At 59.2% G+C, this 27,666-nt stretch overlaps 1 protein-coding gene across 4 annotated transcripts; it reads left to right on the forward strand.

Annotated features, from left to right (window-relative positions):
• On the forward strand, positions 1-27,666 carry ATG16L2 (autophagy related 16 like 2). Of its 4 annotated transcripts, none has more exons than XM_090030887.1 (18): positions 1-401; positions 9,890-9,965; positions 14,002-14,110; positions 14,616-14,686; positions 19,200-19,451; positions 19,650-19,715; positions 20,159-20,254; positions 21,576-21,638; positions 21,823-21,931; positions 22,711-22,816; positions 23,123-23,193; positions 23,590-23,661; positions 23,981-24,101; positions 24,816-24,921; positions 25,813-25,962; positions 26,252-26,299; positions 26,519-26,620; positions 26,918-27,666. In XM_090030887.1, exons 1-18 carry the CDS (start codon positions 149-151, stop codon positions 26,982-26,984), a joined length of 1,938 nt encoding a protein of 645 aa, XP_089887013.1. In that variant the 5' UTR covers positions 1-148; the 3' UTR covers positions 26,985-27,666. The 4 variants fall into 4 exon arrangements, with proteins under 4 accessions (XP_089887013.1, XP_089887012.1, XP_089887014.1 ...); XM_090030886.1 differs by having other exon boundaries at positions 26,974-27,666; XM_090030889.1 differs by lacking the exon at positions 1-401 and adding an exon at positions 458-737 and having other exon boundaries at positions 26,974-27,666.

The following is a 27,666-nucleotide window of genomic DNA, read 5'->3' on the forward strand; positions in this document are numbered from 1 at the left end:
ACGAGTAATAGCGGCCGCAAGCTGTTGGAGGGGAGGTTTAGGTGAGACATCCGCAGGAACGCCCTCCCGGGCAGGGCGGCTGGGCCTGGCGGCAGCTTCCGAGGGCGGTGGTGCTGGCTCCTGGCTGGGGGCTTTGAGAGCGGGCTGGATGCCTCCCTGGCCGGCGCCATCGGAGCCCAGGCTTTCTGCTGCCGCGGCGGGGGTCGGCCGGGAGGACCTACGCGGCCCCCGTGCGCGTGGCGGCACACCGCTCACCCGGCGTCACGGAACAGACTCTCCCCCCGCGGGGAGCGTCCCGGCAGCACCTGCCACGCGCGCTGCCCCTCGTCTCCGCCCCGGAGCCGGGACGCCCGGGCCTGAGCGGGCCAGGCGAGCCGTGGCGGTCCCTCCAGGCTGCCACGGTGTGTCTCTGGCTTTGATCGCTGACTCACGGAAAACGAGGCGGGGAGGGAGCTCAGGGGGTCGCATCCAGCCCAGCCCCGGCCCGTTTCTGCAGAGCTGCTGCCCGGGCTCGCGCCCCCCGCCCCGGTGCCGCGGCAGGCACCCGAGCCTGCGCCGCCGGGTGCGCGTGCGCGCTCGGGGCTCGGCGGGGTGCCGCGGGCGGCGCTGACGTCACGGGGCGCCCGCGGCGGCCATGGCGGAGCCCGCGCCCGGCGCCTGGAAGGGCCACGTCGTGAGGCAGCTGCGGCTCCGCGACCGGCGGCAGCGGGCCGGCTTCGCGGACCTGCTGGAGGCCTGTGAGTGAGTGCCGGCGCGGCGCCCGGGCTGTCGGGGCGCTCCCGCCGCCGCCCGCCGCGGGGTTCCTGCGGGGGGGCCGGGCCCTCACACCGCCGCCCGCCGGGGCCTGACCCCCGGGGCCGGGGCCTCGGCTTGCGGCCTGCGCGCAGCCCGGCTTTCTCTCCGGCCGTATCCTTTTTTAAGAATTCGTCTCTTGGATTTGGTGGCAGGCTAAGGCTGGCACAGCGCCGTACCCGGGTTAGGCGGCTCGGGCTAGATCCCCCTTCCCGCCGCGCAGCGTCCCAGCACCAGGGACAACGAGGGGGGGAAGGGACGTCAGGAAGTCGCAGGCAGGACCGGCCCGACTGCATCATCCCAGCCATGGCTTTCTCTGCCTGGGTCTTAAAAATCTCCGGGGTTGGAGACTGCACCACCTCTCTGGGGGCCTGGTGTTTTTCTACCCTCCTAGTAAGAAAATTCCTCTTACTTAAGAAAAGGGCTGTCTATTTTTGCGTCACCTTTCCCCCAAAGTGCCTTAGAGCCATTCGTCCACTCTCCTGAGGCTTCGTCTCGTGTCACGCCAACTCTAAAACAAAACGCTCCATGTGAAGAAAACCCAAGGCGTTCGCGGTCTCCACCCGTCCGCGAGCGAGGTGAGGTTTGGCGTCAGCGGCCCGAAGGAAGGGGCGCTGGAGAACGCAACCTTTCTCCTTGCAGAGTTTCTGGCACGAGACAAGCAAACACTTGCTTCCTCTTTTGCTTTCTGCCCTTTCTGGGCAGGGCCCTGGGATGCGCTTCCAGAAGCTTGTTTCGCCCGCAAAACCAGCTGTGCCGAACCCGCGGGTATCTGCAGTGGGCACACGGGAAGTCTTGCGGGCCGTGTCCCTCATCCTTGTGTCTTTCTAAATCAGGATCGGCTGGCCCTGCTGGTGGCTTCCGCAGGTCGCTCCCGGTGCGTGGCGTGGCCTGTTTCGGTCTGCACGCTGACCCTGGCGGGTCCAGGACTAGCTGAGCCATTTGGCTGCTGCGATCCCTGTGCTCCAAAGGCAATGAAAATCCTTCCAGGCGGCGCAAACACGCAGCCACGCACACCTGTGCATGAGCTGACCTTTGGTCCATTATCGGCCTCCAGGAACGCGCTTCCACTTCTAGTGGCACTTTGCTGCCCGCGTTATGAGCCTCGGAGAGTCACCTTTTACCCGTCTTCCTATTGCGCTGTATTGCTTGGGTTTATCTCTGGAACCGACCCAGGATTTAGGGGCAGGAGTGTTGTTACCTATTGCTTTGCAGTGCACTGGTCCCTGCTGCCACCTGCGATCGCACAGCGTGTCCTTCTGTCTGTGGTGCTGGGCTTTTCTTTCCTATGAGGATGCGCAGCTTCGGGACCTCCAGCCTGGGCTCCTGACTGTCTTGCCTTGGAAAGACTCCTCTGTGCCGGCTCGGGTGGTTTTGCCCCTCAAAGGGTCCATTGAATCCAGGGGGTCTCTGCTCAGTCCTGCCTAGCCGTTTGCTCCTGCGCCCCTTTCCAGCGCCCCTCTCCCAGGAGCGTTGTGAGGATGGCCAAAAAAAACTCTCACAAGCTTCAGTCTTGCCACGCATCACTCTTGAGGAGCACACATGCCACGGATGATTGTGGCAGCCACATCCCTCTGGTCACAGTTTCTCAATCTGTGCACCTCTAAATCTTCAGCCTGGCACCTTGCACTTGACGGGGCACGCACCGGGGAGCGGCTGCAGTGTCTGGGGCGACGCGCTCCTCAGTGCTCAAGGCGGGGGACGTTATATTCGAGTGAAAAGCACAGCAGCTGGGACCGTGTTCTTACCAAGCTGTTGCTGGCAGGGACAATTAATAGCTTGCTGATCGGTGTAGACAGGCAGGCTCATTTCTCTGGTGTAACCTTGTTAAGCACAGCCCGGAGCATGTTTCTGTGTTTGCTGCTAACACGCTTTCAGCTGCAGTGGCAACGGGGACCCAGAGTAGCACGCTTTGTGTTCCTGCCCTAAAATTAGATGCTCTTCATGCCAGCTCATGGCGTCACTAATGCGCCATTCATAACCTCGCCGGTCTGCGTGAGCGCTTGTATTAAACCATGTAACCCTGGGGTTTGTTACGGGGTGAGTTCTGCTGGAAAACCTCCTGGAGGACTACAAGATCTGTTTCGACACAGGGCTCTGCGCACCTGCTGCTCTTCCTCCCTTCCTTGTGTTAGCCCCGAGCAGCCTTTGTCATGGAGCAGGCCCCTGCTGGGCTTGTTGCCCAGGACAGAAAGTGGGACCCGGCCCTAGAAAACTTGAGGGCTGAATCTGGGTACGGGGGGTGCAGAGGGGGAGTAGGTGCAAGCGATGAAGGGGTGTGGGTCGGCTGGCAGCCGTGGCTGCTTCACTGTCAGCACAGAATTACCGTGCGGTACGGGTGTGCGTCTACACATGCACACCCATACCGCGCAGTAAAGATGGTGACTGACTTGGGGTTAAATTTGGTACCTGCATGACGCCCTCACCTCTGAGTGCTTGTTGCAGGATGCAGGTGTCAAATTTACACCCGATGAGTTACTGCGCCAGTGATGCACATGTAGACACCTTCCTGCGCAGTAGCACTGTGTGGGTGGACTGACTCGGGACTAACTTTAGTCCCGAGTCAGTCCACACACAGTGCGCTTTAACACCTGCATGTGTAGATGCTGGCCTATTCCCACTTACTGCGCAGTAACTTTGAGCTGGTGTAAATGCACGTGTAGACACGGCTTATTTAGACACCAGGGCAGAGGAGAGGGAACAGTTCAAAGGAGGACAGCAAGGGGCCTTTGAAGGGTGCGTGAAGCAGGGGAGCAAGGAAGAGAGCACAAGGGGCTTGACTGAGATGGTGAGGCGAGGGCATGTGTGGATAGGGATGGTATAGGGCTGGCATATGCCTTCCCTGATGGGTGGAGGAGAGGCTAGGATGGGCCCCATGCTCTGTTCAGTCCCTGGCCCTTTTGTATGCAGCGATCACTTTAGGATCAGGGCAGAGACCACCAACTCATGCCGTGGAGCCAGCTGCTGATGGGGGCAGCTTAAAGCTACCATCCACTTGACTTCCATGGGATCAGCTGGCACAGAGGCGAGAGGCTCCATGCCATCCCCCTCTGTACACTTGCATGCAAGGAACAACCCCTAGTAGATGTGCACACAGCCGTCTGCTCTTTGATCCCCCTACCATGTCAAAATGTGCCGTTCCCCAGGCCCGAGAGAGAGCGCGAGCAGCCACTTGAAAGGCACCGGCTCTCTTTGATCAGAGATGCTGCAGGGCACCCTTGCAACTACAGCTGATCAAGCCAACATGTCTCACTTCCTAGAGCCTCTCATTTATTTGCTAGTAATTCTGTAAAAGCAATCCCAACATGAGGGCAACGCGGTAACTGCGCACACGTCTCAGCAGGGTGCCTTTCCCAGCGAGGCAGGGGAGTTACATAGGATACAGCTGCCCGTTCCACCCCAGAGGTAGGCACATTGTAGCAGTAAGCCAGGCAGGCCTGGGAGATGCATCGAGGGTGAATATAGACAGCTCTTGGATAGCCTAGCAGAAATGGGAGGGTGACAGGGTTCCCGCTGTCTCCCTCCGGGTTTGCCAGGAATCCCGTTTTCTCTCTGCCACCTAGAGCGAGCTAATTGCATTCGTTGCGGCATCAGGATAATGAGGTTATATTTACATCTTGGCGTCACTGGGGTGCCGTCTTTTGGGATCTTTAATTCTAGCTGTATCCGGCACTCCCGCGCAGGGCAGACTCGTCCTATGCAGTTCAGCATGGGTGGGGACTGTGAGGCTGGAGGTTTGCAGTAAGCTCTGGGGGTAATTTGCCTTTGCCCCATGGGTCCCTTTTGGTGCAGCAAGAACAAGGCCCTTGGCCTGGGCTTCAGGGCATGAGGCTGCTGGGAGGGGACACTGGTGGAGGGGCTGGCAAGGGACATTGGTGCTGGGGATGGGGGGCGGCTCTCCAGTACAGGGCAGTATTGTCCTAGTATTACCGCGAGGCAGTAACACTGGGGAAACAAAACCACATCAGTGTTACGCTGCTGATACCCCTCAGCAGAAGGGCGGTGGGTACGGATGAAGCCATGGGGTAGTGGGAGGTCCCCTCCATTGTGGCAGTCCCCATCTCTGCACCTTGGGGCCCTTTTACCACCTGGAGTGACCTTTCCCATACCCTCCCTCCTGCTGCTGGGCACCACATCCTTCCCCGGGCCACTGCAGGAGGCTGAGCTTGGTTCCTCTTGCCACTGCGGCAACCAGGGAGCTCACATGCGTGGTTGGTGCGCACGACCATGCAGTGGGGCAGAAACTCTGCGCGGCTGGTTTGGGGCTCCGGGTCTTGCATCGGAAACCTCTGGCTGTGCTGACCCCAGCTCAAGTCCCCTGAGCGGTCTCTGAGCTCTCCCTGCTCCGGGGACAGCGGCAGCAAGTGTCCTGTGCAGGGTGCTCGCCATGAGCTCTAGAAAGCGGGGTCTTCTTGTGGATCCGGGTTCTCACCCCATTTCTTCTCTGAGTACGGGGTAGATCCCCCCGCTTGCTGCTGACCAGGCTGCCGGTGGGTGACCACCCCTGTGTTTCAGAGGAGCTGCAAGCACGTGGATCCACATATCCCCGAAGCATTGAAGTGGCTAGGTCCATAAGGGGCAGGGAGCTGAGAGCCTTTTGTTTTGGTGTTTTGCCGCTTCCTCCTATTTACTGAGCCAGAAATAAACCCAGTGTGCGGGCCTTTGTGCAACAAGATGCCGTAGTGAGTCATCTTGTCAGGCTGCCCTTTCTTCCTGCTCTGCCACAACTCTCCAGCCACTCCGGAGCACGGCTGCCCACCCCGTCCCAGGCCCCCCAGCTGAGGCTGAGGCCAGGACCTTGTGCCCTACCTCTGCTCTGTAGAGATTTAAAAAAAAAAAAAAAAAAAAAAAAGAAACCTGGGTTTTGACTGCAGCTTTTCAAATAGGTCCAAGAGAAACGGGCTGGGTGCATGGGTCCGGAAACAACAGCTGTTGGCAGGTGGCTCAAGAGCCGGGCCAGCCTTCACGGGGAGTTGCATCGTAGCAGCAGAGGCTGCAGGAACTGAGCTGATTTGGTGCGGGGAAGAGAAGACTGAGGGGGATTGAATAGCAGACTTCAGCTCCCTGCAGGGGTTTGCAAAAGGACGGAGCTGGGCTGGTCTCAGCGGGGGCAGGTGACAGGACAAGGAGCAATAGGCTCAAGCTGCAGCAAGGAAAGCTGAGGTTGGATATTAGGAAAAGCTTTCTCCCTGGAAAGGTGGTGGAGTCTCTATCCTTGGAGATTTTTGAGACCCGGGTCGACAAAGGCTTGATTGGGATGAGACGCCTGTCTGAGCAGGGGTGTGGACTAGATATGACCTCCTGAGGTCCCTTCCAGGCCTTGCCTTCTACGACGATAGGATGCTATGAACGGCGTGAGTGTCAGGACGTGGGAGAACAGGCCTGGAGGGGGTCTGTGCTCTTGTACCCTTCCTGTGTGAGCAGCGGTGGCGGCATCCTGCTTAAGGAAGGGGGGTCTGTCTTGTAGGGTTGTGGGCCCCTGGCATGTGCTTTGGCATCCCTGTGGTTTAAGGGAAATTAGGCTGTAAGTGGATTGGGTCAGAGCCCTGTGACAGCTGGGAGGAGACTGGATTACAACTGTTTTAGCTCATTAGCTTCATCATCAGGTTCAGCCCAGCCTTCACTTGCCCTGCAGGCAAGGAGTGTTTTCTATAGCTGCGGGGTAAGGGAGGCCTGTCTTCACTGCTCTGGGCCCCTGGTCCTGGAGCTAACTCAGCTGGGGAGAGGGAGGCCTGCCCTGCAAACCTGGCTCCAGCTGCAGGTGCTTGCTAAGCATGGCGCCCAGGCTTAACCCTTTCCCCCATGGGTCAGCTATCCCGAGTGGGGAGCATCACTGACCTCCACCTCCAAGTTTCTGGATGTGGATGTGTCAGGCCGGAGGGCCATGTATCCTCAGCCCTGCTTGGTCCCATCCTACCAGCCTGCAACAGAGTGGCAGCCAGCAGCACAAAAAATATCACCCTGGGTCCATGTGCTGGTGCGCGTGCACCTACCAGCTCCCAGGGGTGGCCTGGGGCTGGGGGCACTGCGAAGGACCCTCAGCAGGGGGTGGCATCAGCAGCAGGTGGATCAGCGCCTTCCATGAGGGGCTGCTCTGAGCTTTGCCCACCAGCAGATGAAATCATGTCCCTGGCTGTGTCTTTGGTAGGGGCAGAGATGTCTAGCAACCAGGGCAGCACAATATTAGCATCTCAAGGTGCCTGGACACCATGGTAAGGGCCAGAGGGCAAGATAAGGGGTTGCTAGAACCACATTGTGTGTGGATACAACCCGGCAGTGGTTACAAGCTCAGGCAGGAGCCACAGGGCAGGCAGGGCTGTGTGCCTCCATGGTACCACCGTCTATTCCCTTAGGTACCAGGAGGGTTGGGAGGGCTTGGGATGCACTGCGTTGGCAGGCAGTCCTGTTTTTGCATTGGGAAGTTTCCCCTGGAGGAAACCTTGCGAGTTCTCTGTACTTGCAACACCACAGAAATGCAGCTGCTTCTGGTGTGGGGCATGATAACTAGCACACTAATGAGGCGAAGGCATGGTTTCTTCAAGGAGACCAGGGGAAGAGCAGGTGCCTCCAGGATTGATGCCTGTTTTGCTGCCCAAGCAGGTGAAGGTGATGCGATGCTAGGGGCATCGGTGTGCTGTCTGCACTATGGCTCCAGCGGATGGGCACCAGCAGTGGCATAATGCAGTGACAGTGACTCTCTCCAATGTGTCCACATCCCTTCTGTAGTGGAGGGCCCACAGCTGGACACAGGACTCCAGATGTGGCCTCCCCAGTGCTGAATGGAGGGGAAGAATCACTGCCCCCGGTCGCTGGCACTGCTCCTGCCAGTGAAGCCCAGGATGCCAGTAGCCAACAAGGGCACACTGCTGGCTCCTATTCAGTTTCTTGTTCCTTGTCCCCCCAGGTCCTTTTCTGCAGAGCTGCTGCCCAGCCCGTCAGCCCCCAGCCCGCACCAAGGGAACAGCCAAGCTCCCTCCGTCCCGCCCTTCCTCCCTGGTCATGCTCCTTCCAGTAAATTTGGGTGGCAGCCAGGCTGAGCTTGCAGCAATAGGGAAGAGGAGAGTAAACACTGAAAAGGGAACTGGTGGTGAGCAGGGGTTAGGGGAAGCAGCAGCTCCCTGCAGGCTGCTCTGGACCATGGCACCGTGGAGGGAAGCTGGGTCGGTGTCCCGGGGAGCACTGGTGCCCCAGACCCCAGCCCTGCACTAGCACAGACAGAGAAGTGCTCTCAGTGGCGCCAGGGCCTCGAGGGTGCTGTGGCTGCTCGTTGGCGGGTGCCACTGCGTCTCCCTGAACTCTGGACCCAAGCACAGAGCAGCTCCGGCCTATTGGCTGTTCAGTCCAGTTTCCTCCATGGGCTCTAGGCCACGTCCTCAGTCATCCTCCATGGGGGACCAGCCATAGCTTTCCGATCCGGGGGCCAGGTCTTCTCCTTGGGGCTGCTCTAATATGTGTACTCATAAGTCCTCTACTAGCAGGGGTTGCTGGGATGCAGAGGAGAGAGGATAGCCCAGTGGTTAGAGCAGCCCCCCAATGCTGGGGACCTACGCTCGCTGCTGGTATGGCTTCTGCCTTATTCTCCCCGTCTGCTGGGAGAGGTAGCTGAAAGGTTGGCAGGTGTCAGGTCCTGTCCCAAGGGCCTTATACCGGCACCGAAGACAGACAGCAGCCACCGCCTCGCTCTGCCCAGCCTGCCCCCTCACCTGGCAGCATCAGAGGGGGCAGGAGAGGGGCCCAGCTCCAGTCTCCCATGCGCCAGTTGAGACTTCAGAGAGGTGGGAATGCCCCCGATCCCATCCAGCTGCTCCTGTGGGCCGTTTCAGCAATGCTGCACTATGCCATGCTGGGCGGTGGGCTCAGGAAACACAGCAACAGTTTCTAGCTCTGCCACTGACTCTCTGTGGTCTTGGTCATGTCACTTGATCATGCGTGCCTTGGATAACACTGACCCTCTTGCAAAGGTGCTTGTGGATCTGCTGATGAATGATGCTAAGCACGGCTGTGGTGGTTGTTGTGTGCGCCCTGCTTTTGGAGGCCAAGGTGCATTCCTGCCACTGATCTCCAGGCTTTCTTTGCAAGATCCTCTGGTAGCCGGTGCAACGTGCCCTCTCCTGGAGCATCCTCTGGCCCGGTCCTCACCCCTTCTGCCCTGGGGAGCCTGTCAGGCAGGTCGTGGCTCAGAGCCAGCCAGGCTTCCCCTTTCCCTCTGCTCAGGACACGAAGAAGTGCCTGCGTGAGGGGACGGAGCATTTTTCCCAGCCTGGCTCTATGGTGGCCCCGTGCGGCAGGCTCACACTGGGGGTTGTGAAAGCTGCTCTTCACCCTCAAATCTCCCCTGGGGCTTGCTTGCATGTGTCCTCCAGCACTGCCACAGCCCCACCCCTGGGAAAAGGGCACAGCTTGTGTGCTGGGGGCAGAGGGCCTGGATGGGGCATCTGCACAGGGTACATGGGGTCCTGGCTGCCTGCGGAGGTCAGTCATGGCCATTTGGATGGGACCAAGACCACCCCAGGTGCTCTCATGGGCCTGTCCCTGCAGTGCTTAATGGTTACAGCCGATCACGGGCAGGTACAGAGACCCCATCACCTAGGCCAAGCAACCACTGCTGTTGAAAATCATTTATTAGAGAAGAGCCTGGGAAGCATTTGGCAGGCAAAGCAGCTGGTAACTTCTCCTCTTAATACCACTTCTTCTTGATCGGACAGACCACTCTCGGTCAGACAGACCCAGTCAGCTTTGGTCCGGGAGTTTCCCACCCACTGAGCCCCATGCACCCTCCTTCCCAAGTCCAGCAGGGATGCGTCCCACTAGCAGTCACCCTCACTGCTGGCTCAGGCAGGCCCCTCATGGTGGGTTGCAGATGTGGGTTTAACCCTTGGGGTTTAGAGAACCCCAAGGCTTGTTGCCCTGCCGTACGGGTGGAGAAACCAGTGTATAGTGGTGTGCTTTGGTCAGTTGTGAGCAGAAGGGGGTAACACTGAATGCAACCCACTCCATGCCACCTTCAGAGAGGGGATCAGCTGAACGGTCCCGGTCCCGGTGTCCCCTTTTGCATGAGATGCCTCCAAGCCTCTTCTGACCGCATCTTTCCCTGCAGATAACAAGCTGCTGGAAAAGTCCAACCTGCTGGTGCAAGCCCAGGCTCTGGATCTCCGGACGGGACTCAGCCCTTGGTAAGCAGGATGCGCCCAAGCTCCCCCGGCCTGTGCACATATGGCAGCCTGAGAAGGCTCCCGCCCTCCAGAATAGGGATGCTGTTTTCCAGGGAAGGGGACAGGGAAGAATAGGCAGCCTTTTCCCTGGCACGGCTGGCTCTGACTAGCCGTGGCCGTGCCTGGCCTGGCAGAGGGGAGGGTTGTATAATCAGCCTGTTCTTCTCTGGCAACACAAATGCATTGAGTCACGCCCGGCTCCCAGCTGAGTAAGAGCGGAAAGAGCTGCCCGGTCCCCGGAGCCAGGGGCCTGGGCAGGGTGTGCCGTGCTGCGATGCTTGCCCCAGAGTCACCTGCACACGTGTGTCGGGCACCTCATGCACAGGAAACCCTCATTCTGCCACCCTTTGCCACGCTGCATGGGAGCCCGGCAACACTACGTATGCCCAGTGGATACTTTTACTGCATTTACTGTAGGCAAAGATCAAGCTCCCTAAACCATAGAGCAATCGTAGAGGAGTGGGACTGGAAGGGACCTGCATAGTTTCATAGTTTCATAGTAGCTAGAGTCGGAAGGGACCTAGGTAGATCATCTAGTCCGACCCCCTGCCTTGGCAGGAAAGAGCACCGGGGTCAGATGACCCCGGCAAGGTGCTCATCTAACTTCCTTTTAAAAATCCCCAGGCTAGGAGCCTGCACCACTTCCCCTGGAAGCTGGTTCCAGGCCCTAGCCACCCTGACTGTGAAGTAGCGCCTCCTAATATCTAATCTAAACTTACCCTCCGCCAGCTTGTGACCGTTATTCCTGGTCACTCCTGGCAGCGCACGGGGGAACAGGGACTCCCCCAATACCTGCTGATCCCCCCTGACCAGTTTGTAGCAGGCCACAAGGTCCCCCCTTAGCCTTCTCTTGTGGAGGCTAAACAGGTTCAGGTCCCGTAGCCTCTCCTCATAAGGCCTGCCCTGCTGACCCTTGATCATACGAGTGGCCCTCCTCTGAACTCTTTCCATATCGTCCACGTCCCTCTTGAAGTGTGGCGCCCAGAACTGGACGCAGTACTCCAGCTGCGGCCTGACCAGTGCCGCATAGAGGGGGAGGATCACCTCCCTGGCCCTGCTCGAGATGCATCTGTGGATGCATGACAGGGTACGGTTGGCCTTCTTGACTGCCTCCCCACACTGCCGGCCCATGTTCATCGTGGAGTCAATGACGACTCCAAGATCCTTTTCCGTCTCCGTGCTGGCAAGAGGGGAGTTCCCCAACCTGTAAGTGTGGTGCCGGTTCTTCCTCCCCATGTGCAACACCTTGCACTTATCAGTGTTAAACCCCATCCTATTCTCATCCGCCCACCGTTGCAACCTGTCAAGGTCAGCTTGTAGCCTATTGCACCCTTCTAGTGCACCCACATCCCCCCACATCTTAGTGTCATCAGCAAACTTGAACAGGGTGCTTTCTACCCCGTCATCCAAGTCACTGATGAAGATGTTGAACAGTGCAGGCCCGAGGACTGAGCCCTGCGGAACCCCACTGCCCACGTCCTTCCAGGTCGAGAAGGACCCATCCACCACCACCCTCTGGGTGCGGCCCTCCAACCAGTTGGCGACCCATTTGACCGTGTGGGCATCGACACCACAGTCTCCCAGCTTTTTGATGAGGACAGGGTGAGAGACAGGGTGACATAGGTCATGCCTTATCCAGTCCTGCCTGATGCAGGACCAGCCTGGTCTAAGCCATCCCACGCAAATCCATTGTGCAACTTCCCAGGAAAACTGCCATCAACTATGACACAATATGAGACATTGCACTTGAACCTGCCACCGGGAAAGCGGGGGGACCACAGCTGCCAATGTCCTGCTGCTGTAAAAGGGCGTTAGCATATGCTCGAAAGATGCCAGGGAGAAGCCATGTCCCCACTACAGAGGAAGGCAAACCCCCCCCTCTAGGCTGTACCAGTCTAAGCATGGAGAAAAACCCCTTCCTGACCCCAAATGTAGCATCAGTCTGAATATGAGTGGGGGGGGCAAGCTCCTGCAGCCAGGTGGTCCCAGCAAGAGCATCGGCACAGCCCAGTGCCCATCCTCAGCCTGGGCTGCAAAACCCCCCTTGCAAGAACCAGCAGAGCCCAGAAACCCAGGAAATCCCTGCAGTAGTGCACAGGCATTGCTGTGCTTAGATCATGGTGGGCAAAATGCAGAACATGTGCCAGGGTGATTTTGCCTGGTCCATGGTGCATCCCTTGGCCCCACAAGTGGCCAGTCCCGCCACCCTGGGGTCATCCTTTCAATGGTCCATTAATCCACTCCAGCGACTGTACCTCCTGCTTCGTGTCCCAGTCTTTCAAGGCAATCCAAGGAAGCCAGTAGATTTTGGAGCAGTTAAAGTCCTTTTTGCAGCAGAGAGGGACTCCTAGCTTTAAGGGTGGCAGAGCTTGTGCTGCATTGTGGTCTAGTGCTAGAAAAGCTGCAGGGCTGTGGGAGCTCAGGCTCTGAGAGCTGCCCCTGCCATTACAGCCCTGCCTTGGAAATGCCCAGAGCGAACAGTTTGGTGAGGCTCCCCCTGTCACTGGCTGCCTGTGGTTTGGCCCAGAGGCGATGGTCTCCTGGGCTCAGAGGACTGGAAGAGGGCCAACATGGTTCCAATCTTCAAAAAGGGGAGGAAGGAGGACCCAGGAAACTATAGGCCAGTTAGTCTTCCCTCCATCCTAGGCAAGCTGTTCGAGAAAATTATGCTGGCACACATCCAGGAGGGGCCAGCGGGGGACTGCATGCTTAGGGGCAACCAGCACGGGTTCATCAGTGGCAGGTCCTGTCAGACCAACCCAGTGGCCTTCTACAACCAGGTCACCAAATCCTTAGCCGCAGGGGGAGGAGTGGACATCGTCTTCCTGGACTTCCGGAAGGCTTTTGACACTGTCTCTCACCCTGTTCTCATTAAGAAACTGGGGGGCTGTGGTGTCGACACCCACACAGTCAAATGGGTCGCCAACTGGCTGGTGGGCTGCACCCAGAGGGTGGTAGTGGATGGGTCCTTCTCAGCCTGGAAGGATGTGGGCAGTGGGATCCCCCAGGGCTCGGTCCTCGGGCCCACACTGTTCAACATCTTCATCAGTGACTTGGACGGGGGGTAAATAGCACCCTGCTCAAATTTGCTGATGACACTAAGATGTGGGGGGATGTGGGCACGCTAGAAGGAAGCAACAGGCTACAATCAGACCTAGACAGGTTACAGGGGTGGGCAGATGAGAACAGGATGGGATACAACACAGACAAGTGCAAAGTGACACACCTGGCGAGGAACAACCACCACCATACCTACAGGTTGGGGAACTCCCCTCTTGTCAGCACGGAGGCGGAAAAGGATCTTGGAGTCATCGTTGACTCCAAGATGAACATGGGCTGGCAGTGTGGGGACGCGGTCAGGAAGGCCAACCGCACCTTGTCCTGCATCCACAGACGCATCTCGAGCAGGTCCAGGGAGGTGATCCTCCCCCTCTATGTGGCACTGGTCAGGCCGCAGCTGGAGTACTGCGTCCAGTTCTGGGCACTGCACTTCAGGAGGGATGTGGACAACATGGAGAGGGTCCAGAGGAGGCCACTCGCATGATCAGGGGGCAGCAGGGCAGGCCCTACGAGGAGAGGCGACGGGACCTGAACCTGTTCAGCCTCCACAAGAGAAGGCCGAGGGGGATCTAGTGGCCTGTTACAAACTAGTCAGGGGGGACCAGCAGGCACTGGGGGAGTCCCTGTTCCCCCGAGCACCGCCAGGAGTGACCAGGAATAACGGTCACAAGCTGACAGAGGGAAGGTTTAGGCTAGATATCAGAAGGCGCGATGTCACGGTCAGGGCGGCTAGGGTCTGGAACCAACGTCCAAGAGAAGGGGTGCTGGCTCCTACCCTGGGGGTTTTTAAGAGGAGGTTAGATGAACATCTTGCTGGGGTTGTTTGACCCCAGTATTGTTTCCTGCCATGGCAGGGGGTCGGACTAAATGATATACTCAGGTCCCTTCCGACCCTAGAAACTATGAAACTATTTCTGAACCTCTGCTTTGCTTGCAGGTCCTCCTGGGAGCCCCCCAGCCCTGTGCTGGACCCCGTGGTAGTGCTGCAGACCACCAAGATCAAGTACCAACAGCAGATCATGAAGCTGAAAGACTTAAGCGATTTTGTGAGTTTAAAAAAAGATGCTAAAACCACAGCTGCACCCTGGAGGCAGCTAGTGCAGTGGCAGTGGCTCAGGACGGGGGGCTGCAGCACAGGGGTAGCTCTGCCAGGGGGGATCCTGGAGCTCCCCCAGCTCCCTGCGTCCATACAGGGGTCTGGCTGGGCCGTTGCAGGGAGTCATAGCCCCCCATAGCAGAAGTTTGTAACATAGGGCCGTGTGTCAGCGGTTTGGGGTCTGCCTCGTGTTTGTACAGTGCCTTGCACACAGAGGTGCTGCTGCTAGCACTGCTAACACAAGAGCCGAGCTTGCCTTGCAGAGGGCTCTGGAAAAAACCTTGCCCCTCAAAGCCCTTCCCAGCCTTTCTAGCTGGTGCCCATAGCTTGGAGATCAGGTTGGCTGGGAAATAGGTTTCAAAGAGCATACCAGGCCCAGTACATCATGCACATTTCCCCGCCTGGCAGCTCCGCGAGCCTGTCGGCGAGCTGAGAGGCCTCTGTCTGCTTTGCAGGTGGCGCATCACATCGAGCTGAACACGATCCTCAAGGCCAAGGAGACCGAGCTGGAGGCGCAGAGAACCAGGTATGAGTGGCCAGACCCGCTGGACGGCGCTGAGTGACCACCGCTGCCTGCAGTGCTCCCTGTCATCCTCGCGCCCCTGCCGTTACGCAAACAGCCTCATCTACTGGGGGCGCGGGTCCTGTTCCACCTCTTGATGATCAGGGGGTATCATCCTGCCATCCCAGCAGAGACCGACAAGGCTTGGGCTCTTTGGCTTGGAGATGAGAAGGCTGGGGAGTGATAGAGAGGGCACTTGCTGGAATTTGCTGGAGGCAGGTTCGAAGCAAACCCAAGTCAGTGCTTTTTTACGCAGCCCGATGTTAACTGGTGGAACTCCTTGCTGCAGGAGGAGTCTGGCACAGAAAGGACTGGACTCATTCAGGGAGAATGGGATCGTGGGAGCAACTGGAGAGGATGGTCCAGGCTGGATGCTCTGACATCCCTAAACCAAGGCTAAGGGGACAGGGGCTGAACACCCCATGGGCTGCACCAGTGGGGGATGCATGACCATGGGTGGAGCTGCAAGTAGCCCTTCAGTGTGACACTACTTCTATCTTGTGATGTACCCAAGGGAACCCATCTCCCACCCTGCTTGGGCCCTTAAACAGCCATGAACACTGTCTGGCTACATGGTCCGGAGACCATAAAGACTAGGGAGACGGTAGTCATGGGGGACCTAAACTACCCTGACACCTGCTGGGAGATGCAGACAGGAAATTCCCACCGTTCACGCAGGTTCCTATTCTGTGTGCAGGACCTCCACCTGACGCCGGAGGTACACAGTCCCACTAGGGGGAATGCCTTCCTGGACCTGGTATTGGCAATGGGGGATGACATGGTAGGGGACTGTGACAAGTATTGCTATCGGAGCCTTTCTGGGAGTGGCTTCACCCTCCTGTAATGGGCCAACTGCCTACTTACTCTCCTGCCACGCCTTGATCTTATTCGATTAATAGATTGTTGTAATCAGCGGGAGGCTGCCCATTTTATGTGCCCCAGTGACGGGGTGCTACCTGCGGCTCCTGTTCTCCCCTACACCACAGCCCAAGCCTCGCTGATGGTGCTGATTTGGTTGGACCTGGGCCCTGTTATGTCTTGGCCCTCCCCTTCACTCCTGGGGCTCCTTGCTGCCCCCCCCTCGCTCCAGGGATGGGGCCAATGCACCCCCAAGATGCTGCGCCCTCTCCAGCGCCGGACTCTCGCCCGCACTGGGGCGTCCCTCACAATCTCACCTGCACTGGGGCTGGGGTCGATGCACCCGTGAATGTTGTGCCCTTTCTGGCACCGGGGTTCCCACTCCCCTTGTACTCGGCCTTGGTGAGGCCGCAGCTGGAGTACTGCGTCCAGTTTTGGGCTCCACAATTCAAAAAGGATGTGGAGAAGCTTGAGAGAGTCCAGAGGAGAGCCACGCGCATGATCAGAGGTCAGGAAAACAGACCTTACGATGACAGGCTGAGAGCCACGGGACTCTTTAGCCTGGAAAAGCGCAGGCTCAGGGGTAATCTGATGGCCACCTGTAAGTTTATCAGGGGTGACCACCAGGATCTGGGGGAACGTTTGTTCACCAGAGCGCCCCGAGGGATGATGAGGTCGAACGGTCACAAACTCCTGCAAAACCGTTTCAGGCTGGACATAAGGAAGAATTTCTTTACTGTCAGAGCCCCCGAGGTCTGGAACAGTCTGCCAGCGGAGGTAGTTCAAGCACCTACATTGAACACCTTCAAGAGTAAATTGGATGCTTATCTTGCTGGGGTCCTATGACCCCAGCTGACTTCCTGCCCTTTAGGCGGGAGGCTGGACTTGATGATCTCGCGAGGTCCCTTCCAGCCCGAATGTCTATGAAATTTACCGTGGAGCCCCTATGAGGCCTCCTCCAACCCCTAATAGCCTCACCTGGTCCTCCAGTAAAACAGTAAACACAAAGCCCCTGGGCTATAACGTAAAACTAAACCGTCCGGTCAAACATTTGATCCCCACCAGGAAAAATACTCCAGCCCATGGCAACAAACCAGTGGATGCTCATGCAGTCGATCCTTGTCCGCACTGGCCAAGCTCCCCCCTCCTTGGCTGCCAGAGGGGAACTGCCCTCCTGGCTTCCTGCCTGGGCTTAAGAAGGGCTAAGCCCCGCCCCTTCCTGTCAGCAGGTTTCGCTGGTTGCCTGTGCTGCCCTGGTGACGGGCAGCTGCGCCTCCCCCTCCGCACTGCCAGGGGTCTCTCTCGAGCCGTCCCTGTGCTCAGGCGCGGGGCACCTCAGTGCTCTGCAGCAGGGACGTACAGGTGCGTGGTCACCTGGGGGACAGTGACCACCGAGTCACAGAATTCACCATAAGGCGCAGCGTGGGAAAGGTAACTAGCAGGGTGGAAGCGCTGACTTCAGCGAGCTCAGGCGTTTAGTCAACGATGCGCTGTGGAGTAGGAGATTTGGCGAGATGGGAGCCCAGGAAGAGTGGCTGTGCCTCAGGGAAGCGGTCCTTTGGGCACAGAGGGAGATGATCCTGATGCGGGGGAAAGGTGCCAAGAGGCTTCCTTGGCTGCCCAGCGAAATCCAGAGCAGCCTAAGGACAAAAAGAGGGGCATATAAGCAGTGGAAACAGGGAGAGATTACTAAAGAGGAGTATACCTCCTCAGCTCGCAGTTGTAGGGAGGCCTTTAGAAAGGCCAAAGCTGCCATGGAGCTGAGGATGGCACCCCAAGTTAAGGATAACAAAAAATTGTTTTTCAGCTATACAGGGAGTAAAAGGAAGGCCCAGGGCGGTATAGGACCACTACTGAACGGGCAAAAGCAATTGGTGACAGACAGGGGGGACAAGGCTGAACTCCCCAATGAGTTCTTTACCTCAGTCTTCCTAAACAAGGGGCAAGACAAGTCTCACAATGGGATTGTAGAGAGACAACAGTAGGGCACCAGACTACCAAGCGTTGACCCTGAGATGGTGCAGAGTCACTTGGAAGGACTGGATGTGTTTAAGTCGGCAGGCCCAGATGATCTCCATCTGAGGGCGCTGACGGAGCTGGCTGATGTCATTGCACAGCCACTGGCAAGAATATTTGAGCACTCGTGGCGCACGGGCCAGGTCCTGGAGGACTGGAAAAGGGCCAGCGTGGTCCCTATTTTCAAGAAGGGGAGGAAGGAGGATCCAGGTAACTATAGGCCAGTCAGTCTCACCTCCATCCTTGGTAAAGTCTTTGAAAAGATTATTAAGGCTCACATATGGGAGCGCCCAGCAGGAAAACTTATGCTGAGGGGAAACCAGCACGGGTTCATAGCAGGTAGATCATGCCTGACTAATCTAGTCTCTTTTTATGACCAGGTTATAAAATACCTGGACACAGGAGTAGGGGTTGACATCATTTACGTAGACTTCAGGAAGGCCTTCAATACAGTATCCCACCCCATACTGGTGAACAAATTAAGAGGCTGTGACTTGAATGATTACACAGTCCAGTGGGTGGCAAATTGGCTCGAAGGTCGTACCCAGAGAGTGGTGGAGGACGGGTCGGTGTTGACCTGGAAGGACGCGGGCAGCGGGGTCCCACAGGGCTCGGTCCTTGGACTGATACTCTTTAATGAGTTGGACAGGGAGTGAAGTGACTTGGACGAGGGAGTGAAGTGTACTCTGTCCAAGTTGGCGGATGATACAAAACTCTGGGGAGAAGTGGACACACCGGAGGGCAGGGAACAACTACAGGCAGACCTGGACAGGTTGGACAAATGGGCAGAAAACAACAGGATGCGATTTAACAAGGAGAAATGCAAAGCACTGCATCTAGGGAGGAGAAATGTCCAGCACAGCTACTGCCTAGGAAATGACCTGCTCGGCAGCACGGAAGTGGAAAGGGATCTCGGAGTCCCAGCGGACTCCAGGATGAACACGAGTCGTCAGTGTGACGAAGTCATCAGCAAAGCTAACGGCACTTCCTTGTGCATCAGCAGATGCCTGACAAACCGAACCAGGGAGGTGATACTTCCCCTCTATTGGGCGCTGGTCAGACCACAGCTGGAGTACTGCGTCCAGTTTTGGGCGCCGCACTTCAAGAGGGATGCAGATAACCTGGAGAGGATCCAGAGAAGGGCCACTTGTATGGATAAGGGCTTGCAGGCCAAGCCCTATGAGGAGAGACTAGGGCACCTGGACCTCTTCAGCCTCCGCGAGAGAAGGGTGAGAGGCGACCTTGTGGCTGCCGATAAATTCATCATGGGGGCGCAGAAGGGAATTGGTGAGGTTCTGCTCACCAAGGCACCCCTGGGGGTCACAAGAAATAATGGCCATAAGCTAGCAGAGAGCAGATTTAGACCAGACATTAGGAGGAACTTCTTCACAGTTCGAGTGGCCAAGGTCTGGAATGGGCTCCCAAGGGAGGTGGTGCTCTCCCCTAGCCTGGGAGTCTTCAAGAGGAGGTTGGATGGGTGTCTGAACCCAGCACTCTTTCCTGCCTGTGCAAGGGGTCGGACTTGATTATCTACTGAGGTCCCTTCCAACCCTAACATCTATGAAACTATGCCATCAAGCTGTCCCTCCGTGTCTCCTCCCAGGCTTGCCTCTCTGCAGGGCCAGGTGTCGAAGCTGGAGGATCAGCATCAGGAGCTGCGGGGGCAGATGAAGAGCCTGGGCCGGGGCAACTCGGCCATGAAGCTGGAGTACGACAGGCTGCGAGACCGCTACCGGTGCCAGGAGCGCGAGCTGCGCAAGGAGGTCGAGAGGAGCCAGGAGCTGACCGAGAGCCTGCTGCGGAAGAAGGCCGAGGCCGCCGAGTACAAGAACTACCAGAACGAGAGGAGCAAACGGTGGGTCACGGGCAAGATCCCTCACTGCCCCGGGCTCAGTGGAGGGAGCCTTGCTCCCGTCCTGGCCATGGCGCGGGTGCAGCTCCACCAGCATCAGCAATAGCAGCATCCCCGGTGTAGATGGGAAGCCGAGGGTCTTATCTATCCTCAGTTTGGGACTCGGGGACACCGCCGTGACTTCCCATCCTCCCCTTGCAGGGCAAAGCATGCCGAGCTGTCCAGGCAGCTGAAGAAGGTGACAAATGAGACCACCAGCATTGACATGTGAGTCAGTGGGAGCCCCAGACCCCTTGCACCACTGGTGGGTGGTCAAGCTGCTGTGCTGAGCATGGAGCAAGGGGCAAGCTGGCGGGGCGGCCCTGGCACATGAGACAGGGATGGGCATGGCTGCCTGGATCCAGGACAGTGAGACTCAGCAAAGGCAGGCGTGCCCAGGTCAGTGGTGAGCCACAGCTCCCCGTGTGCAGGTGGTGTGTCTGGGTGGTGCCTGGCAGCTGCAACCAGCTCCTGTTCTGGGCCCTGCTGCTTTGTAGCTGCTGGCTACATTTGGGAGGGCGACAAGAGCCCAGATGGGTGGAAGAAGCTCCCATGGTGGGATGGTCTCCGCTCTCGGGGTGTACTTTTCTCGAGGTGCTCGCCTGCTCTGCAAACCAGCCATCAGAGAAGCCCTGGCCCTAGGCTAACATGCTGCCTGCTTCTCCCTGCAGTGGCCCAGAAGAGGTGAAGCCAGCCAAGGGGAAGGGGCCCAGCCAGGATTTCACCAAGCCGGAAGACTGCGAGAAGCCAGGGAAGAGACCATTTAGGTAGGGAGGTGCTGCCGGCTCCTAGGTGAGGCGATGGGGACTCCAGCAAAGCGGAGTCGGATAACAGCTCCGGAGACACTTCCCTCCTCGTAGAGCAGAGAGGCAAGGGGACAGGCTGCCCAGGGCAGCAGAGGAGATGGGATAAGCCCCGGACAGGAGGGATTAGGGTCATAGGATCATTGCAAAGTTGGGCTGGAAGGGACCTCGGGAGATCACATCTGCTCAAGGCAGGCCCAGCCCTGGCTAAACCATCCCAGGTCTTGAAACCTTGCAAGGAAGGAGATGCCCCAGCTCCTGTTCCAGTGCTTGCCCAGCCTCAGAGTCAGAAAGTCGCCCCTCATCTCCAGCCTCAGTTTACCCTGCTGCAGCTTGAGTCCTGTACTCTGCAGCCACAAAGAAAAGCCTGTCTCCAGCTTCTCTTCCGAGACTTGAAGACTACAGGGGATTGAGCCCGTGCACACGCACGTGCTGCACACAATACCGGCTCTTGCAGGCTTTTCCTCCACGAGGACCTAGGACCACTGCAGACTAGCTGCGAGGAAGCTGGGGGGAAAGCTGTACGAGTCCTGGGCCTGCAAGGAGTCACAGCTCTGAGGGGCTTGTGTGGAAATGAGTTAGGTGGTGATCACAGCTCGAGGGCTTGCAGGTGGTAGAGAAAACTCCACAGTCCCTTTAGAAACCAGACGACCGCGACCGCATTGACCTCTCCATCGCCGGCTTGCCTGGCTGAGTCAGGGGCATGTGAGGCCGCGGGGGTGGCTGTGAGTCAATTCCATCCCGTCCTCTGTGCTTGCTCACTGCTTCCATGGTTTGACCTTGGTGGCCTAGAGACGGGCTAGTCAACCTCAGTCAAATCCAAACCAGCCTGGATCTTGCCAAACCCAAAGCAACCTCTGGCTGCCAGGCTCTGTCTGAGGATGGCATTGGCAGCACTTGGCACGAGCAGCGTGTCCTGCTCAGGGGCTCAGGCCCTTCCTGGAGGAGGGTGATTAACGCCCAGCACCAAGACTCAGGACTTCTGATTCTGACACTGACCTGCTCTGTGGCCTTGGGGGAGTCACTTTGCTTCCCTCTGCCTCCGTGGGTACCAGGGTTGTGTGTCTGGAGGCTGGAAGTGCCATCACTAGTGCAAATGCTGGCTGCTGTTTCATGCTTACCCTCCCATTGGTCACACCTCCTGCCCTCTGGCTTCTGTTTGACACGGCATTCATCGCTGGTGGTCAGGAAGGACCCTTTCCGCTGTCCTTCCCGCCGCCCCCGCCCATTCCCATCCATACCGTTCTCATCCATTGCCTTCTTTTCTGTTTGGCATCTAATTTAGATCATCCTCAGCCACCTCCATGACAATCGCCCGCTGTGTGGATGTGTTCAGGGGGTTGTTTGAGTAAGTCCAGTGTGTGTCTAGTGTCACGGGGGCCTGTCTGATGCGGCGGGTCGGAGGGGCCCCTCTGTCACCCTCCCCCCACTGTCCTCCGTCAGGGCGTGATCTGTCATTATTAAATGTGTGGAGCCTGGTGCCCCTGGCGGGGTGGTCTGCTCGTGCTGGCAGCCAGCCCTGCCCTCCTTAGTTACAGGCTAAAGCGCGGGAACTCGGTCAGCAGCCGCTTGGAGGCCAGCTACTGCCACGTGCCCACCTGGGTCGTGGCCTGCTTGCCATCCTGCATCAGTGACATCCAGGTAAGAGCTCCCTAGAGCACCGCACCTCCAGCCCCTTCCCTGCCGGGCCCAGGGCAGCCTCTTCCTTGCCCCCAACCCCTGCCCGGATGCATGTTCCCAACTGGGGCTGATTCTGTGCCCCTCTCCAGCAGCGAGTTTCCCGCCTGCCCGGGCAGCACGCAGGCTCTCGGCTGATGGATCAGGACAGCTGGCTAGCCTCCCCTCCACTTCTCTCACAGCCCCCTCTTTCCATCCACCCGTGCTGCCCATGCCCATATGCATGCTCTAGGAGGGGCACGGGGGGACTGTCAGTGCATGGAGCAGCAGGATGTGTGCAGGGCATGGTGTTGCACGGAGAGGAAAGGAAGCCATGTGTTTGTGGCACTGGACGGGGGACTCAGGAGATGTGGCTTTGCTGCCTGGCTCTGCCACAGCTCACCTTGGTGTCCCTGGGCATGTCCCCAGCGACGAGTGTTGTGCTTATCCTACTCCTGCTGCCTGTCTTGCCCGTTCAGGCAGCGAGTGCTTTGAGGCCAGGGTCCCCTCTGTGTCCCACATCAAGTAGTCCCCATCTCGGTTGTCATTACTGAACTTTTGGTAATAGCCGCCACACGCTGAGGCTCTAAGCCTGGGATATCCCACCTGAGGCTGCCAAAAAAGGGGCCATGAGTGAGGGCCATTTATGGGCCAGTGCCCAGAGGTAGACTCATGGGTCCCCTTGCCTCAACCGCACTAATCCCCGTGCAGAAGCATCGCCCTTGCTGCATTTTTCATCCTCCCGTTCCCCCCTCTCCCCACAGGAAGCGCACCTCTCAGAGGTCAATGCCGTCAAGTTTTGCCCCAACTCCACCATGCTGGCCACGGGGGGCACCGACAAGCTCATCAAGCTCTGGAACGTGGTGGGAGGTGAGCCGGCCCGTGCCTGGCCCCGCGGGGCACCAGAGGGTTAAAGCGTCAGCGGAGGGTGTTGGCAAGCTCACTTCTCCTCCCAATTGGAGCCATGCTCCATGCTGGGTGCCTCCCTGCTTCTCTGGTATCTTCCCCCTTCCCAAAATTTCCAACCCTGGGAAGCTCCTCTCCTGGCAGCAGCGCTCCTCCATAACCTCAGAGAGGTAAAACCGAGGCACGAAGTTGCCCCTGCCTTTGGGGGCCTGCTGCTTCTCTGAGACACTGAGTGGAGCGGGGCTCACCGCAGTGTCTGTCTGGTCTCAGGGCAGCTGGAAAGTGTGCGGACCCTGGAAGGTGCCAACGGCAGCATCACCAGCATCGAGTTCGACCCCATGGTGAGTGCAGGGCCGGGCAGGGGGGAGCACACAGGCCCCTGCAGCCCGCGTGGCCCTGGTGCGGGGGGAGCGTGTGCTGAGCATGGACGGCAGATGGCAGCAGTCAGCTGTGCCCGGGGTGCTCAGCGTGGCAGGCACTTGCTTCCCTTCCCCGGCTCCCGTGCAGGGTGCAGCGACCTGACACCCCTGGCATCTGCGTGACGGCCAATGGCAAGGGCAGCCCTCAGAAATGCCAGTGGTCCCGGGGCCAGGCCTGCCGTGACTTTCCAGTGGTGCTGAGCCGTGAGACACAGCTGGAGCCCCTCGCTCGGGGACCTTAGGCCCTGCCGAGAGAGCGCTGGCTTGGCACGCTCCGCCACGGACCCCTCTGCTCACCCCTTCACCCTTCTCCTCCAGGGCTGCCAGATCCTGGCGGCGTCCTACAACAAAGCAGTGCAGCTGTGGAAGATTGAGGACTGCAAATCCAGAGTGAGTGCCCGTTCGGGGAGGTCTTGCTGAGCCGCGGCTGCCTGGTCAAGGGGCTAGGCTAGGGACTGCTTCATCCCTGTCTCTTCTAGGGGAGCAGAAGGGAGTGAGAGGGGTAACGGGCGGGGAGAATGTGTGCCCAACGGGCCATGCCGTGTGCCAGCCACCATGTGCTGCATTGGCTGCGGGGAGTGACAGGGAGTTTCAATGTGCGCAAAGCTGTGTGCAGACAGCAGGGCTGCAGGTCTTGGGCAGGGTGGGTTGCTTTCTGGGGTGATAGGAGGGGGGGTCCCGTGACCAGCCCCGGGCGCTGTGCTTGCAGGAGACGCTGACGGGCCATGCCGACAAGGTGACGGCTGCCAAATTCCGCTGCACGCGCTACCAGGCGGTGACGGGCAGCCGAGACCGGACCGTGAAGGAGTGGGACCTGGCCAAAGGGGCCTGTAAGTGTGCCAGCTGCGCAACCTCCCCCATGCCAGCCTGTCACCAACCATGGCTGCTGCCAGCACCATCCACCACAGGGCAGTCCACGGGGTGCCCGCAGCTCAGGGAGTGACAGCCATGCCCCAGTACCAGGGCTTCCTCCCTCAGGCACTGTGACTGCCTGCTTGGGGAAACTGAGGCACGCTGCAGGGAAGTGCCTTGCCCGGGCCTGTGGCACCAGTGTCCAGACTTGCAAGCCTGTGCCATGGTGGCATGGCAGTGCCAGTGCTACCACAGTTTTCCCCCTTTTGTCCATGCCCCTTCTGTGGTCCCCCAGTACATCTGGTTGGGGGGGGGGTCTGCACATGGCTCCGGTCACCCTGGTGCTGCATCACAGCAGCCCCCACATGACCCGGCTCCTCACCCCTCTATCCCAGACAGGGATGCACAGGCAGTCCGGTACGTCCCTAGCAGATCTCTGAGCTGCCCATGGCATCCCCTGGCCCAGCCCAGTGGTTCGATGCCCCATGGGGGCTGTCGTAGGGGAAGGAATAGGCTGCTGCAGAGGCAGGTGGCCACAGCAGCCCTGTCAGACCCCCGGAGACACGAGTGCCAGGCAGTCTCTCTGAGTAAAGAGCATGCCCTGCAAGTGTCTGGCCTCTGCCAGGGCCCTGCCATGCCGAGCCAAACCGGTACGGCCCAGTACGGCACTCATAGCGGCACTGCTCCTGCAGGCTGCCGCACCATCGACGTGTGCTCCTACTGCAACGACGTGGTGTGCTGTGAGAACATCATCGTCAGCGGGCACCACGACAAGAAGATCCGCTTCTGGGACAGCAGGTGACTCCCCTCCACCCAGGGCTGGCTGGATAGCTGGGCCCCTTGCTGAATGAAACGCTTGGGGAAACTGAGGCACAGTGCGGCGACAGCTCATGGGCCGCAGAGGGAGTCAGTGTCAGGATCAGCCCCAACTGCATCATCCCAGCCAAAGCTTTGTCTAGAAGGGTCTTAAACACCTCCAAGGATGGAAAGTCCACAACCTCTCTGGGTAACCCGTTCCAGCACTTTGCTATGCTTGTAGTGAAAAAAATATACTTGATACCTCACCTCAACTTCCCTTGCTGCAGCTTGAGCCCATTGCTCCTTGTCCTGTCATCTGCCCCCACTGAGACCAGCCCAGCCCCATCCTCTTTGCAGCCCCCCTGCAGGGAGGTGAAGGCTCCTATTCAATCCTCAGTCTTCTCTTCTGCAGACTCAGTCAGCCCACTTCCCTCAGCCTCTCCTCACCAGTCATGCCCCCCAGCCCCCGAACGATTTTCATTGCCCTCCTCTGGACTCTCTCCAATGTGTCCACATCCCCTCTGTAGTGGGGGCACACAGCTGGACATGGGACTCCAGATGTGGCCTCCCCAGTGCTGAACAGGGGGAAGACTCACTGCCTCCATGTGCTGGCACCGCTCCTCCCGATGCAGCCCTGGATGCCGGTCGCCTTCTTGGCACCAAGGGCGCACTGCTGGCTCCTGTCCAGCTTCTTGGCCCCTGTCCATGCCGTTTGCTCCTATCGGGCACCGCGGCTCCTGGCTGGACCCGAGGGAGGGTGTAGAGCGAGGAGGCTTTGTGGATCTTAGGAGGTGGCTCCGTGTAAGACCACCAGGCCCAAGGCTGGGCAGGGAGGCTGGGACCTGCTTTGCACTGCTGCCTCTGCGTAACGCCTCCCTTTTGCCACCCCAGGGGCCCACGGTGCACCGAGGTGATCCCGGTGGAGGGGAAGGTGACCTCCCTGCACATCAGCCAGGACCAGATGCACCTGCTGAGCTGCTCCCGCGACAACACGCTCAAAGTCATCGACCTCAAGATGAACAATGTCCGGCAGGTCTTCAGGTGGGCGCCTTGCAGGGGGGGCAGAGGCGGTCTGTCCCTCCCCCCGTGCAAGCCAGGCTCTGGGGGCTCCTGCTCCCCTGCCAGCCCCTGGCCTGGTCCCTCCCGTCCCGGCTGCGTTGGGCTGCCCCCAGCCGTGGTGCTGAGGCTGGGCTGTGCTGGAGGCCGGCAGCCGGGAGCTCTCCTGGCACCTTCTCCTGCACCCCGGCCCCTCCTGCCCTGCATGGGGGTCCCCAAGACAATGTCAGACCTCTGCCCCGTCCCCTTCACCTGGGTCTCCCTGTGTTCACAGTGCTGACGGCTTCAGGTGCGGATCCGACTGGACGAAGGCGATATTCAGGTGAGCCCCGGGGGCAGCGTGCGATGGTCCTGCGGGGGGGACATTGCCTTGACCCCGTGCCCAGCTGCTGGGGGGTGGGCAGGTGCCGGGTGCCGCTGTGCCTCAGCCGCTCGGGCCCCACCAGCCCAGCCCCGTGCTGGAGCCGGGTGACCCCCGCCAGCCCCTGTCAGGTGTCTTCTACCCCATCTGCCCTTCCCCGCTCTCTTCTCTCTCCCCCAGCCCCGATAAGAACTACATCCTGGCGGGCTCCTCGGACGGGGCCCTCTATTTGTGGAGCCTGGAGAACGGGAAGCTGGTGACAAGCCTGCCAGGGTTGCATGGGTGAGGGGCTGCAGGGGCTGTCCGGGGGGGGGTAGCACCCCCGGTGAGTTCTTTTGGGGTGGGCTGGAGCCGGGTGGGGGGGCAAGTGGTGCCCTAGCTGCTGGGCAGTGTGCAGGGCAGCACGTGGGCTGTGCCCACCAGGGCGTGGTGCAGGGAGCTGCACATCCTGGGGCCGCTGCAGCAGCCGTCACTGCCTCATCGGGGATCAGTATTGGCTGGGGGTGAACAGACCCGCACGGTCCCTTAATTCCTGCTCCAGGCCACCATAGCGTTATGCCTCCGTCTCCTGTGCCTCAGTTTCCCCATGAGGCAGCAGTCTCCTCCCGCACCTCCCTCCTTTGTGCTTTCCGCAGGGCCTCCGTGAATGCTGTGGCCTGGTCCTTCTTAGGCCAGCACGTCGTGAGCGTGGGCCAGGGGAAGAAGGTGGTGCTCTGGAAATAGCCTCTAGCCCACCCTCCACCGCCCGCCGCGCGCAGCTGACGGCTCCCTGGCTGCAGCCCAATCCGCAGATGCAGCAAAGAGACAGAGACTGAAAGGCCGGGGCTAGGGCACCTGCCACCCACATGCTGCTCGGCCCCGCCAGCCCCCACGATGCCCAGCGCCCATGCGGTCTGCCCAAAGCAGGCACCTTTCTCTTAGAGGCAGGTGGGGGCTTGGCAGGAGCTGAGGGGCTGCAGGACAGACCCGGAGCCCAAACCCGCTCTGCCTCCTGCTCCTGGCACGCTGCGGTGGCTGGAGAGGGCACAGCTGGCACTGAGCCCTTAGCACGGAGGGGACAAGTTGGCCCTGAGGGGAGCGCTGGGACTTGACTCAATGTGAAGTCTTGCTGACCTCCGACTTCCACCTCCAGCCGGCTCCGAGATCCCGAAACCCCCGGCCCAGGGGAGGGCAGGGCAGCTCCCCTGGCACTGGTCTGGGAGCCCCATGTGTGGACACAGACGCTTGCTATCCAGACCCTGTGCTAGCCTGCACACGCGTGTGCCTCAGTGTGCCCCCGCAGGGGACTGTTGTGTTCTTGCCACTGACCAATACAGCTTGGAAACATG

This window comes from Crocodylus siamensis, chromosome 1, assembly GCF_052110815.1.
Source record: "Crocodylus siamensis isolate JL-2025a chromosome 1, ASM5211081v1, whole genome shotgun sequence".
NCBI classification, from domain to species: Eukaryota; Metazoa; Chordata; order Crocodylia; family Crocodylidae; genus Crocodylus; species Crocodylus siamensis.